At 45.0% G+C, this 14790-nt stretch overlaps 1 protein-coding gene across 2 annotated transcripts in view; it reads left to right on the forward strand.

Annotated features, from left to right (window-relative positions):
• SUSD4 (sushi domain containing 4) overlaps nucleotides 1-14790 on the forward strand; it is a 128357-nt gene that overhangs the window by 66745 nt on the left and 46822 nt on the right. For both annotated transcript variants that reach the window (XM_065884587.1, XM_065884595.1), the window contains exon 2: nucleotides 4249-4461. In XM_065884587.1, coding sequence (XP_065740659.1) covers nucleotides 4249-4461 — 213 coding nt within the window. The remainder of the gene's footprint in view (nucleotides 1-4248; nucleotides 4462-14790) is intronic.

A 14790-nucleotide genomic window follows, 5' to 3' on the forward strand; every position in this document is an offset into this window, starting at 1 on the left:
GAGAGGTCAGCCCAGGTGCCTGAAGGGAGGAAGAAGGCTCCCAGGGGGAGGCGCTATTTAAGCTGAGTCCTGGAGGATGAGCACATTATGGGGCACGTGCTTCCCTCAGTGGAGGTTCTGGCATAACTCCCCTTCCTGCCTCAGTGGAGGGCAATCCCTCCTCCGGGGTTTGGGTCCCCTCCCTGCCCACATCCAGGTGCAGGGAACTTACCCCACTTGCCTCCCCTTTGCTCCCCCTCATCTGCAATCTTTGTTTCTCCCTGCTGTGTAGAGACATTTTCAAATCTCCTTCATCTTATAGTTTTATTACAACAATCAAACCCCTCCCTTGACCCTAATCCAGGGACTCCCAACCTGTGTTCTTTGTTCGCACTAAGCATCTGGAAAGAGAAGCCCATGTTTACTCTCACTGCCCCCCGCTAAACGTCAGCAGGCAGGCGTCCTCCCCCAGGGATAGTTCTTCCTTGTCCCTGAAGCTGCCTGGGCACTGGTCTCATTGCTCCCTGCCCTCAGCCAGTGCATGCTTCTCAGACTTTGCTTAGTGGATCTTAGCTGACACTGCTGCCCACTCCTTCCTTCCTGAAACCCTTTCCCTCGCTCCCATGACACAGTCAGGTCTTCCTTCTCCATGGCCCTGTGTTCCCAGTGTCCTTTGTGGGTGCCTCGGCTGTTTCTCCTCTCACGCTGTGCTCGTTCCCGGGACGGTGCACCCGCCCGTGCCCGCACCAGCCCGGGGCACCATGGAGCTTCAGACTCGGCCTCCAGCTCATCACCAGACATCTCTGCCTGGGTGTCCCCCCTCCACCAAGAACTCAAACTCCCCGGCCGCCCACCAGACATATCATTGCTGTCTTCACCTTGTCCTGTCAGTCTGAGTGCACGGCCCTGCTGTCTACGCCGTCGTCGACATCAGAACATGGGCGTTATCCTAGATGCCTCTCTTTTAATTCATTCCCCTAACCCCATCCTCTGTCCAGTCGGTCACAGGTTTTGTGATTCTGTGTCCTTAGTGTCTCACATGGCCCTATTTCTGTTCCATTGCGCCCGCCTTGCTTCTGACTCCTCGTTTCCCACCCAGTTCTGGCATGAGCCCTGAGGTCCCACAGTTCTCAGATGCCGGTCCTCCCTTGGGCAGGTGCGGGACTAGCCGCCTAAGAGTCATTGAAAGAACTTTCTAAAACTCAAGACTTCTGGGTCCCAGCCCAGCCAGAGAGAGCCTGGATCCGTGAATGTCCTTTTACAAAGCTGCCCTGCTGCTCCTTTGGTGCAGCTGGTGGCCTGGAGGCACTTCCGATGAGCTTCCTGCCTCCTGCTTGGTCTAGACGAGTCAGTCCCCCTTGCGAGTACCGGAAAGACATTCAACAAAACAAATCTGATCCCAGTCGTGTCTTTGTTCGAAGCTCTCATTACATACCATGCCCCTACCCCTAACCTCCTCATTAAGCCCAGACCCTTAGCTAACACATTCAGCCTTCGGGATCTGCTGTCACCGTCTCCTGCCCTCCCTTCACCACGCTCCACCCCAGGGCTCCACCTATGGCGGTCACCCTGCCCCCAGCCTGGCAGAACGACCTCTTCCCTGAAATGTGCTCAGCGGCTTCCCACCTCCATGCCTTGTGACCTGCACCCCCCCAGTGCCCTTCCTCCCTCTGGCTGGCGGGTGTCTGCCTAGCTGTGAGCAGTCAGCCCCAGACCTTCCAGAAGGCTGTCCCATCCTCTTACCCTCGGCTTGCCCTTCTGTGGCCGCCCAGTGACTGACACGGCCTCTGTTTGACTTACGACGTGTGTGTCAGAGTGACTTTCACTCACAGACTGCCAGAAAGCGTCCAGACCATTCAGGTTTCTGTATGTTTATGCTTCTAGGCTTTCTGGGCTGGCATGGAGTCACGAATTCCATTGCTGCTAGTTGCCCCCTCAATACCGTAATGGGTATACGTTTAAAGGACCCACCCTGAGACGGCCAGACTCAGAAGGAAATCACTGACCTTCATCACTTAGGAAGCACTTGACAATTTACAGTGCTTTCCTTTGAAACAAAAACATGAAGCCATCCTGCTAGTACTTTATTGCCCTCCCCCCAGATGGGTATTAATCACCCTCCAAGGGGCTGGAAAACAGCCTCCACTGTCAGGGTGCTCACAGCGGGGCAGAACTGCGGCTGCGTGTCAGGGGGGCTGAGAGGCTAGATGGTGTCCTTGGTCAGAGCGTCTTCTGTTTGATAAAGTATCAGACCTGCTCCCACTTAAAGATGTAATAGAGTCAGATGTGGACGCTGTCCGCCGCCCTGCGTTCCTCCTTGACTTTTCGCTTGGTCCACAGCCACATGCCCTCGGCAGAGAGAGCACGTGTGACTGCTGGACCCCGTGCTGCCGCGGTGCCTACTGTGCTGTGTCGTGTGGCTTTCAGCACAGCGGTGCTGGCACAACGTCCAGGGTCTTGAGGTCAGTTGGGGAGGACGGCAAGTGAGCCCTGCATGAGCGCATGAAAGCTGGGGTCAGGGAATCACCTACCAGCTGAGGACGTTTTGCAAGCCCAGTGTGTTACAGAGGATCAGATATCTCATGAGTCCGACATCTGGGCATCGCCTGGAAACCACGTAAGTCCTCCAAGAGCCCTGGTGATACTGCCTCTCGGTCTGGGCTGAGCTTTTCTAAGACGGCCCAGGCTATTCCTGTCCCTCTGCCACGTCTTGACCTGGCACCAGCAGCTGCGCTGGGGGCGGGGGTGGATGGGCACACCAACCCCCATCTGGAAGAAATCATGCGTAGTTATTCTGGGTACCTTTTCAGGAAGGATTTGTTGCTTGATTTTGTAAGAAAATGGAGTAGAAGGCCTTCGTAGTGCACAGAAGTTTGGGGCGCTCTCTGTCGCCTACGTTGCTTTCCTTGGAGGGTACGTTGGAGCATTGTGCACATAGACGACCCCTTCCTTATCCTTGGGGTCCCCCAACGAGCTCGTGACACCATGAGCTCCATGTGGCTACACAAAAGATCGTTCAAAAATGCAAATCTGGTCCCAGTCATGTCTTTGTGCGGGCCATGACCCCAGCCCTCTCCTCCTCATTGAGGCCAGAGTCGGGCCTTCGTCCCAGCCGTCTGGCTGTCTCCCCCACCCCGACATCCAGTCAGTTGACAAGGGGCCCCTGGAACCGGGATGTCTCACACTCTGGTGCCCTCCCTACTGCTTCCAGCACTTTCCTGTGCCCTCAGGCCCACCGCATCTGACTGCACCATTACCTGGGTCTCCTAGCCACGCCCTGGGCCCTTTCTCCTCCACTTAGTCCCTCAGGCTGTTGTCCTGTCGGCCTCCTGGTCCCCACTGCCCAGCTCCATGGCCCCACGCTGGCCTCCCCGCTCAGCCTGGCTTTCTAGGGTCACCCCGGTATGTCTCCCTCTCCCTTTTCCAACTCTTGTTTATTCACTCATCAAACATTTATGGAGCACGTTCTAGGCGGAGCTGTGATAGGTTTCACAAGAGTGAAAAAGTCTCAAAACCTGTCCTCGATGGGGCTCATAACCCAGAATGAGAGGCGATCATTCTCCAAATGATTCAGTACAGGGCTGTGTTCACGTTACAGTGGTGGAACAAATTGGGGCGGGGCGGGGGGCGGACAGGGAGAGTGGGGTTAAGGAAGGCCTCCCGGAGGAGGAGAAACGTCGACCAGGCCTGGCTGATGGGGGCGAGGGCAGGGGGCAGGGGAGGTTGGGCATCGCCAGCCTGCCTCTTCTGCAAACCCTATATCGCTCTCAGCCACCTGCTCTTCTGCAGACACGCCCGCGGTCTCCCAGCCCGGCCATTGCACAAGCCATTCCCCTGTGTCCCCCTTCACGAAGTTGGTTCTGTCCTTGAAGTCTTACCCGTCCTTCAAAGCCAGGCTCAGATTCCATCTCCCCCTTTCCCGACTACCTCTCCCTCCTCTGCCCCCTTCTGCATTTTGTACTTCGGTCTAGACATTTACCGTTTTGTATTCCTTTCGTTGTTTACTTTTCCTCATCTGCTACTCCTAGAAACTCCTTGAAGGGCCAACTTGACCGTGGAACTGAAATCACTAATGAGCGCTTTTCTAAGCAAAGAGCAAAAAGCAGTGTGAAATGTGCACTAGAGTGTTTATTTTCTTGGCTTTTTTATTGGTGGAGTTGGGTGGCCCATAGCATCGGAAAGAATACAGTGTCTGCCATTTGTCATGGGAAACCTTCAGCATCCGAAGAATATATTCAGAGGCACCTTTTCTTCTCTCTGTCCATGTAGGGTTCGATGACCTTCAGGTGTGTGCTGACCCAGGCGTCCCTGAGAATGGCTTCAGGACGCCCAGCGGAGGGGTTTTCTTTGAAAGCTCCGTCACCCGATTTCACTGCCAAGATGGATTCAAGCTGAAGGGCTCTACAAAGAGACTGTGTATGAAACATCTGAACGGAACCCTAGCCTGGATCCCAAGTGATAAACCCGTCTGTGTGCAGGAAGGTAAAGTGCTCTCCTCCACCCCCTACCCCCATCCCATGGAAGCCACTCACGTAGTCAAGCTTGTGGCTGCAGGGGTATGAGCCTGTGTGCCAAACGGGGCGGTACCCTGGGCTGCTCTCTGTTTCAGGGCTGATCTTGCAGGCTGATGGAGGAGCACGCATGTTCAGTGAGGGCTGGGGCAGGGGATAAATGCATCTCAGCATCAGGAGTAATCGTCTTCCTTTTCTTTCTCAATTACAACCCAATTTATCACCATTTTTGTCAATGCAAGAGAGCAACTCAGATAACATGAGGGCCATTCATTATTGGGCTGCCAACTCAGCACTCGTTTCCATGTTACTCAATAAAAAGTGCAGTAAATGTATTGGGCCAAAACGGTATATAATGATACAGAAGATGCGTGTTACTCAGAGAATTAAATCAATTACTACTTATCAGTTCTGTGTCAGACATGATTCATTTAAGGAAAGAAAGAACTGTGGCAAACAGTGGTAGATTGACAAGGTAGACATTTATTTCTAGCAGGTATCCCTAAATTTATTGGTCGTGACAAGATATTCATTTACTACTAGCAATTATCCCTAAGTCTATTGGTTGCAACAACTTTATGTATGTATATATATATTTTTTTTGCTTGTTTGTTTTCACCCTATAGAGATACTTTTAGAGTTTAAAAGAATGCATTGAGTTTAACTAATTGGAATGCCAGTTGTTGATTATATAGCTCTGATGATCAGCAAGGTTGAAGTAGGAGTAGGCATGAATTAAGAATTAATTCTAGCCCCAAATTTCCGTGAGGCACAGAACTAATATCTCATCAAGTTCATTACAAGAGAGTTTCACTTTCTCTTAACACCATTATTGATTTTATTTGGGGATGGAGCTTTTATAATAATGCTATGTAAACTCTTATTCTGATTTAGTGTATATCTTCTTTATGAAACTTTTAAAGTAATTTAATTTGGCAAGCATTGATCAAACATCTATTATGCTCCTCCTTTTGGAAATTATCAAGGATGGGTAAGGTGGTGTCTTACCCTTAAAGTACTTGCTACCTTTGCTTTTATTTTCAAGGTATTTTTAAAAAAGCCAAAATTATGTAAAGAATTAAGGTTTTTAAAAGTAAATTTATTTTTCCTCTTACATGCAGTCCATGCAAGCTATGATTTCTGTAAGATTCTATTAATTAAAAGTTTATTTACTATATAAGATAGATAGACAACAAGGACCTACTGTATAGCACAGGGAACTATATTCAACATCTTGTAATAACCTATAATGGAAAAGAATCTGAAAAAGAATATATATAACAATCACTTTGCTGTACACTGGAAACTAACACAACACTGTAAATCAACTCTACTTCAATTAAAAAAAAAAGGTTATTTAATTTGTATGTAAAGACTTTCCTGGTAAAACCCATGGCCTAGGATAGCCAGTGCTTAAAACCCAGACAAGCTCAAAAACGTCAGAGAACAAAGAAAACAACAGGCTTCCTGAATATTGCCCAGAGATGAAGGCCCTCTGTTACTTGGTCATCCTGGGAAAAAAAAAAAAGTTTATCCCTTTTTAGATGAGCTTCTTTCCAACCTTGTACATAACAATGTAATACATAGTAATTCCAAGAAAGGGAGTGAAAAATCACCTTGGAGTAGAGGCTTCTATTATATAGGTCTGCGTGCATAATTCTGAACACTTAGCCCCAAATGTGCTGGGAGGGGCTGTGTACCTGGGAATGGCAGTGGAGTGTCAGTTCTTTTATTAGGCAACTTAAAATAAGACCAGGTGCTTCCAAAGAACATAGCGGGATTCCTCATTTCCAGTCACGATGTTGTGCTCTCATCATCATTTTACAAAGTTTGGAAGAACAGGTATTGCCTTTCTAAGTACGATGGTATAATTGATTATTTTTAATATAAATGGTGGTCTTTGTTGGTCTTTGAAAGATCTGTATAAGGAGATTACTTTTGTTGCCCTCACGGTGGAGAAAATCATCACTGTTAGCAGCCTAAGCCTGCTGTATGTGGCTTACAGGGGCGGAGGGCACACAGAAGTCTACTCCATGGATGTTGTAAAGCAGGGAAGAAGCTAAACTATTTTTCCCTGGAGTTGTAAATGGCCTTTACTCCCTGATTAGGACTTATGCTGGGCGAATAGTAAGGGCTGCTCAATTCATTTGTTTCTGTTGTTAGGTAATTTTTAAAAATTAATTAATTTATTCATTTATTTAATTCTTGGCTGCATTGGGTCTTCGCTGCTCCACACGGGTTTTCTGTAGTTGCTGAGAGTGGGGGCTACCCTTTGTTGCGGTGCACGGGCTTCTCATTGTGGTGACTTCTCTTGTTGCAGAGCACGGGCTCTAGGCTCACAGGCTTCAGCAGTTGTGGCACGCAGGCTCAGTAGTTGTGGAACGCGGGCTCTAGAACGCAGGCCCAGTAGTTGTAGCACACGGGCTTAGTTGCTCCGTGACATGTGGGATATTCCCGGACCAGGGCTCGAACCCGTGTCCCCTGCATTAGCAGGCGGATTCCTAACCACTGTGCCACCAGGGAAGCCCTGTTAGGTTATTCACAGAGGGCTAATGGATTTTTCTGCATGCTGGTGATAGTGATAACAATAAATTATCACATTTTTTAGGTCATTAGAGTTTAAAAGTACATCGAGATTCACTATCTCATTTAACGAGTACAACTGCCCTACAAGACAAGTCTTATTGTCCTCATTTCCTGATTAGGAAACTGAGGCTCAGAGAAGTTACTCGCTTTGTCAGAGTCACACAACTGATGGGTAAGCAGCAGATCTGTAACTCATTCTAAGCCAGCATTTTTCCTCTACAAGATTAAGTCTGACTTTCCTCTTGGTGTCACAAAAGCCCTGTTGTAATCAGTTATGCAACAACACATTGTTATAACAAATGGCATCATCAACATTCAGAGTTGAAGAGACTCTAGAAATTAGATAATCCAAGCCCTCGTTCTAATTTAGTTTTTGTTTGATCAATAGGGAAACTGAGTCTCAGAGAAGTTAAGAGTCTTCCCAGACTTAAATGCTGATTTAGGGACACATCTGTTCTAGCCCAGGTCTTGTCACTGTTGCCTGAACTTCTTCCAGTCTTCCCTTGTCAGCCAGTTCTGCCTGAAATACAGATTTTTAAAAATAAGTTCATATGCATTAAAATGCTTTATAACAGTAAAGTGCTCTACAGAAGCAAGGTGGTATTAAAGCAAATATTTTCTTGTGCATTCACACAGATTCCCTCTCTTTTATTCTCCACTTCACCCTGCCACACGTACCAGCCATCTCCCTTCTCTCCTTTTACTCCAACCTAAATGGTTTATTCCAAGCAAACTCACTTACAGAAGTTTGGACTTACAGAACTGATAATATAGGCAATGAATTATTTTCCTGGCACCCAAAGCCTCCAGCCTAAGAAACATCTATGCTTGTCAAAGCTGCTTCTGTAAGACTAGAGCCTGCACATCCCTGAGCAGGGGTGAGGATACTTTATGGTCCAGGGAGCAGGGGAGGTGACCAGTATGCTGGAGAGGGTACCATGGAGTTGGCAAAGGACTGAAAATACTGCCTGGGGGCACAGGGCTGCTGACATACTAAGTACAGTGACTAAAGGCCAGGGGGACGGCCACCATCGGGGCCTCTTCCTTTCCAAAATCACTCAACTAGTCTACTGGGGGACACTTTCCCTGCTAATACATCCCTTTACCACATTTCATAAGAAAAAGTATAGGTAAAGTCAGATTGACTTTGCATAAATTCATTTGAGGGGAGACCTTCAAGATGGCGGAAGAGTAAGACGTGGAGATCACCTTCCTCCCCCCAAATACATCAGAAATACATCTATATGTGGAACAACTCCTACAGAACACCTACTGAACACTGGCAGAAGACCACAGACTTCCCAAAAGGCAAGAAACTCCCCTCGTCACGTACCTGGGTAGGGCAAACGAGAAAAGAATAAACAGAGACAAAAGAATAGTGACAGGACCTGACCCTCTGGGAGGGAGCTGTGACGGAGGCAAAGTTTCCACACACTGGAAGCCCCTTCGCGGAAAGAGACTGCGGGTAGTAGAGGGGGGAGCTTCGGAGCCACGGAGGAGAGCACAGCCACAGGGGTGTGGAGGGCAAAGTGGAGAGATTCCCGCACAGAGGATCGGTGCCAACCAGCACTCACCAGCCCAAGAGGCTTGTCTGCTCACTCGCCGGGGTGGGCGGGGCTGGGAGCTGAGGCTCCGGCTACTTCGGAGGTCAGATCCCAGGGGGAGGACTGGGGTTGGCTGCGTGAACACAGCCTGAAGGGGGCTAGTGCATCACGGCTAGCCGGGAGGGAGTCCGGGAAAAAGTCTGGACCTGCCTAAGAGGCAAGAGACCATTGTTCCGGGGGGCGCGAGGAGAGGGGATTCAGAGCACCGCCAAAATGAACTCCAGAGATGGGCACGAACTGCGGCTATCAGTGTGGACCCCAGAGACGGGCATGAGACGCTAAGGCTGCTGCTGCCGCCACCAAGAAGCATGTGTGTGAGCACAGGTCACTAGCCACACTCCCCTTCCGGGGAGCCTGTGCAGCCCGCCACTGCCACGGGCCCGTGATCCAGGGACAACTTCCCCGGGAGAACACATGGTGCGCCTCTGCCGCGGCAGACTCGCCCCGCATCTGTACCCCTCCCTCCCCGCCCCGCCCCGGCCTGAGTGAGCCAGAGCCCCCGAATCAGCTGCTCCTTTAACCCCGTCCTGTCTGAGCAAAGAACAGACGCCCTCAGGCAACCTACATGCAGAGGCGGGGCCAAATCCAAAGCTGAACCCCGGGAGCTGTGCGAACAAAGAAGAAAAAGGTAAATTTCTCCCAGCAGCCTCAGGAGCAGCAGATTAAATCTCCACAACCAACTTGATGTACCCTGCATCTGTGGAATACACAGATTCCACAATAGAATCTGTGACAATAGAATCTGTGACAATAGAATAGGTCTATTCATTGAATAGACAACGAATCATCCCAAAATAGAGGTGGTGGACTTTCGGAACACCGATACATATATATATATATTTTTTCCTTTTGCTCTTTTTGTGAGTGTGTAAGTGTATGCTTCTTGGTATGATTTTGTCTGTATAGCTTTGCTTTTACCATTTGTCCTAGGGTTCTGTCTGTTCATTGTTTTCTTTTTTCTTTTTTTTTTTTTTAGTATAGTTCCTAGCGCTTGTTATCCTTGGTGGATTTCTTTTTGGTTTGGTTGCTCTCTTCTCTCTTTCCTTCTTTCTTTTTTTTTCTTTTTCTATTACTTTTCAATTTTTAATAATTATTTTTTAATTTAATTTAATTTTTCTTTTTTCTTCCTTCCTTCCCTCCTTCCTTCCTTCCTTCCTTCCCCCCCGCCCTCTATCTTTTTTCCCTTTTCTTCTGAGCCGTGTGGCTGACAGGGTCTTGGGGCTTGGACCAAGTGTCAGGCCTGTGCCTCTGAGGTGGTGGAGCTGAGTTCAGGACATTGGTCCACCAGAGACCTTCCAGCTCCATGTAATATCAAATGGCAAAAGCTCTCCCAGAGATCTCCATCTCAATGCTAAGACCCAGCTCCATTCAATGACCAGCAAGCTACAGTGCTGGACACCCTATGCCAAACAACTAGCAAGACAGGAACACAAACCCACCCATTAGCAGAGAGGCTGCCTAAAATTATAATAAGGTCACAGACACCCCAAAACACACTAACGGACGTGGACCTGCCCACCAGAAAGAAAAGATCCATGCTCATCCACCAGAACACAGGCACTAGTCCCCTCCACCAGGAAGCCTACACAACCCACTGAACCAACATTAGCCACTGAGGCCAGACACCAAAAACAACAGGAACTATGAACCTGCAGCCTGCGAAAAGGAGGCCCCAAACACAGTAAGTTAAGCAAAATGAGAAGACAGAGAAATACACAGCAGATGAAGGAGCGAGGTAAAAACCCACCAGACCTAACAAATGAAGAGGAAGTAGGCAGTCTACCTGAAAAGAAATTCAGACTAATGATAGTAAAGATGATCCAAAATCTTGGAAATAGAATGGAGAAAATACAAGAAATGTTTAACAAGGAGCTAGAAGAACTAAAGAGCCAACAAACAATGATGAACAACACAATAACTGAAGTTAAAAGTTCTCTGGAAGGAATCAGTAGCAGAATAACTGAGGCAGAAGAACGGATAAGTGACCTGGAAGATAAAATAGTGGAAATAACTACTGCAGAGCAGAATAAAGAAAAAAGAATGAAAAGAATTGGGGACAGTCTCAGAGACCTCTGGGACAACATTAAACACAGCAACATTTGAATTATAGGGGTCCAGAAGAAGAAAAAAAGAAAGGGTCTGAGAAAATATTTGAAGAGATTATAGTTGAAAACTTCCCTAATATGGGAAAGTAAATAGTTAATCAAGTCCAGGAAGTGCAGAGTCCCGTACAGGAAAAATCCAAGGGGAAATACACCAAGACACGTATTAATCAAACTATCAAAAATTAAATACAAAGAAAAAATATTAAAAGCAGCAAGGGAAAAACAACAAATAACATACAAGGGAATCCCCATAAGGTTAACAGCTGATCTTTCAGCAGAAACTCTGCAAGCCAGAAGTGAGTGGCAGGACATCTTTAAAGTGATGAAAGGGAAAAACATACAACAAAGATTACTCTACCCAACAAGGATCTCATTCAGATTTGACAGAGAAATTAAAACCTTTACAGACAAGCAAAAGCTAAGAGAATTCAGCACCACCAAACCAGCTTTACAACAAACTCTAAAGGAACTTCTCTAGGCAGGAAACACAGAGAAGGAAAAGACCTACAGTAACAAACCCAAAACAATTAAGAAAATGTATAGGAACATACATATCGATAATTGCCTTAAATGTAAATGGAATGCTCCAACCAAAAGACTTAAACTTCGCTGAATGGATACAAAAACAAGACCCATATATATACTGTCTACAAGAGACACACTTTAGACCCAGGGACACATACAGATTGAAAGTGAGGGGATGGAAAAAGATATTCCATGCAAATGGAAATCTGGAGAAAGCTGGAGTAGCAATTCTCATATCAGACAAAATAAACTTTAAAATAAATACTATTACAAGAGACAAAGAAGGACACTACATAATGATCAAGGGATCAATCTAAGAAGAAGATATAACAATTGTAAATATTTAGGCACCCAACATAGGAGCAGCTCAATACATAAGGCAAATGCTAACGGCCTTAAAAGGAGAAATCTGCACTAACACAATCATAGTAGGGGATTTAACACCCCATTTTCACCAATGGACTCATCATCAAAAATGAAAATAAATAAGGAAACACAAGCTTTAAATGATACATTAAACAAGACGGACGTAATTGATATTTACAGGACATTCCATCCCCAAACAACAGAATACACTTTCTTCTCAAGTGCTCATGGAACATTCTCCAGGATAGATCATATCTTGGGTCACAAATCAAGCCTTGGTAAATTTACTAAAATTGAAATCGTATCAAGTATCTTTACCGACCACAATGCTATGAGACTAGATATCAATTACAGGGGAAAATCTGTAAAAAATTCAAACACATGGAGGCTAAACAATACACTACTTAATAACCAAGAGATCACTGAAGAAATCAAAGGGGAAATCAAAAAATACCTAGAGACAAATGACAACGAAAACATGATGATCCAAAACCTATGGGATGCAGCAAAAGCAGTTCTAAGAGGGAAGTTTATAGCAATCCAAGCCTACCTTAAGAAACAAGAAACATCTCAAATAAACAACCTAACCTTACACCTAAAGCAATTAGACAAAGAAGAACAAAAAACCCCCGAAGTTAGAGGAAGGAAAGAAATCATAAAGATCAGATCAGAAAGAAATGAAAAAGAAATGAAGGAAACAATAGCAAAGATCAATAAAAGTAAAAGTTGGTTCTTTGAGAAGATAAACAAAATTGATAAACCATTAGCCAGACTCATCCAGAAGAAAAGGGAGAAGACTCAAATCAATAGAATTAGAAATGAAAAAGGAGAAGTAACAACTGACACTGCAGAAATACAAAGGATCATGAGAGATTACTACAAGCAACTATATGCCAATAAAATGGACAACGTGGAAAAGTGGACAAATTCTCAGAGAAGCACAACCTTCTGAGACTGAACTGGGAAGAACTAGAAAATATAAACAGACCAATCACAAGCACTGAAATTGAGACTGTGATTAAAAATCTTCCAACAAACAAAAGCCCAGGACCAGATGGCTTCATAGGCGAATTCTATCAAACATTTAGAGAAAAGTTAACACCTATCTTTCTCAAACTCTTCCAAAATGTAGCAGAGGGAGTAACATTCTCAAACTCATTCTATGAGGCCACCATCACCCTGATACCAAAATCAGACAAAGATGTCACAGAGAAAGAAAACTACAGGCCAATATCACTGATGAACATAGGTGCAAAACTCCTCAACAAAATTCTAGCAAACAGAATCCAACAGCACATTAAAAGGATCATACACCATTATTAAGTGTTTTATCCCAGGAATGTAAGGATTCTTCAATATACGCAAAGCAATAAATGTAATGCACCATATTAACAAATTGAAGGATTAAAACCATATGATCATCTCAGTAGACGCAGAAAAAGCTTTTGACAAAATTCAACACCAATTTATGATAGAAACCCTGCAGAAAGTAGGCATAGAGGGAACTCACCTCAACATAATAAAGGGCATATATAACAAACCCACAGCCGATATCGTTCTTAATGGTGAAAAACTGAATCTGAGGATCAGGAACAAGACAAGGTTGCCCACTCTCACCACTATTATTCAACATAGTTTTGGAAGTTTTAGCCACAGCAATAAGAGAAGAAAAAGAAATAAAAGGAATATAAATTAGAAAAGAAGTAAAGCTGTCACTATTTGCAGAAGACATGATAGTATATGTAGCGAATGCTAAAGACACTACTAGAAAACTACTAGAGCTAATCAGTGAATTCGGTAAAGTAGCAGGATACAAAATGCACAGAAATCTCTTGCATTCCTATACACTAGTGATGAAAAATCTGAAAGAGAAATTAAGGAAACACTCCCATTTACCACTGCAACTAAAAGAATAAAATACCTAAGAATAAACCTACCTATGGAGACAAAAAACCTGTGTGCAGAAAATTATAAGACACTGATGAAAGAAATTAAAGATGATACAAACAGATGGAGAGATATACCATGTTCTTGGATTGAAAGAATCAACATTGTGAAAATGACTATACTACCAAAAGCAATCTACAGATTCACTGCAATCCCTATCAAACTAGCAATGTCATTTCTCACAGAACTAGAACAAATACTTTCACAACTTGTATGGAAACACAAAAGACCCCAAATAGCCAAAGCAATCTTGAGAAATAAAAACGGAGCTGGAGGTATCAGGCTCCCAGACTTCAGACTATACTACAAAGCTACAGTAATCAAGACAGTATGGTACTGGCACAAAAACAGAAATATAGATCAATGGAACAGGATAGAAAGCCAAGAGATAAACCCACACACATATGGTCACCTTAGTTTTGCTAAAGGAGGCAAGAATATACAGTGGAGAAAAGACAGCCTCTTCAATAAATTGTGCTGGGAAAAGTGGACAGCTACATGTAAAACAATGAAATTAGAACACTCCCTAACACCATACACAAAAATAAACGCAAAATGGATTAAAGACCTAACTGTAACACCAGACACTATAAAACTCTTAGAGGAAAACATAGGCAGAACGTTCTATGAGGTAAGTCACAGCAAGATCCTTTTTGGCCCACCTCCTAGAGAAAGGGAAATAAAAACAAAAATAAATGGGACCTAATGAAATGTAAAAGCTTTTGCACAGCAAAGGAAACCATAAACAAGATGAAAAGACAGCCCTCAGAATGGGAGAAAATATGTGCAAATGAAGCAACTGAAAAAGGATTAATCCCCCAAATTTACAAACAGCTCATGCAGCTCAATATCAGAAAAACAAACAACCCAATCCAAAAATGGGCAGAAGACCTATATAGACATTTCTCCAAAGAAGATATACAGATTGGCGACAAACACATGAAAGGATGGTCAACATCACTAATCATTAGAGAAATGCAAATCAAAACTACAATGAGGTATCACCTCACACTAGTCAGAATGGCCATCATCAAAAAATCTACAAACAGTAAATGCTGGAGAGGATGTGGGGAAAAGGGAACTCTCTTGCACTGTTGGTGGGAATGTAAATTGATACAGCCACTATGGAGAACAGTATGGAGCTTCCTTAAAAAACTAGAAATAGAA

Source organism: Phocoena phocoena, chromosome 1, assembly GCF_963924675.1.
Source record: "Phocoena phocoena chromosome 1, mPhoPho1.1, whole genome shotgun sequence".
Classification (NCBI taxonomy): Eukaryota; Metazoa; Chordata; class Mammalia; order Artiodactyla; family Phocoenidae; genus Phocoena; species Phocoena phocoena.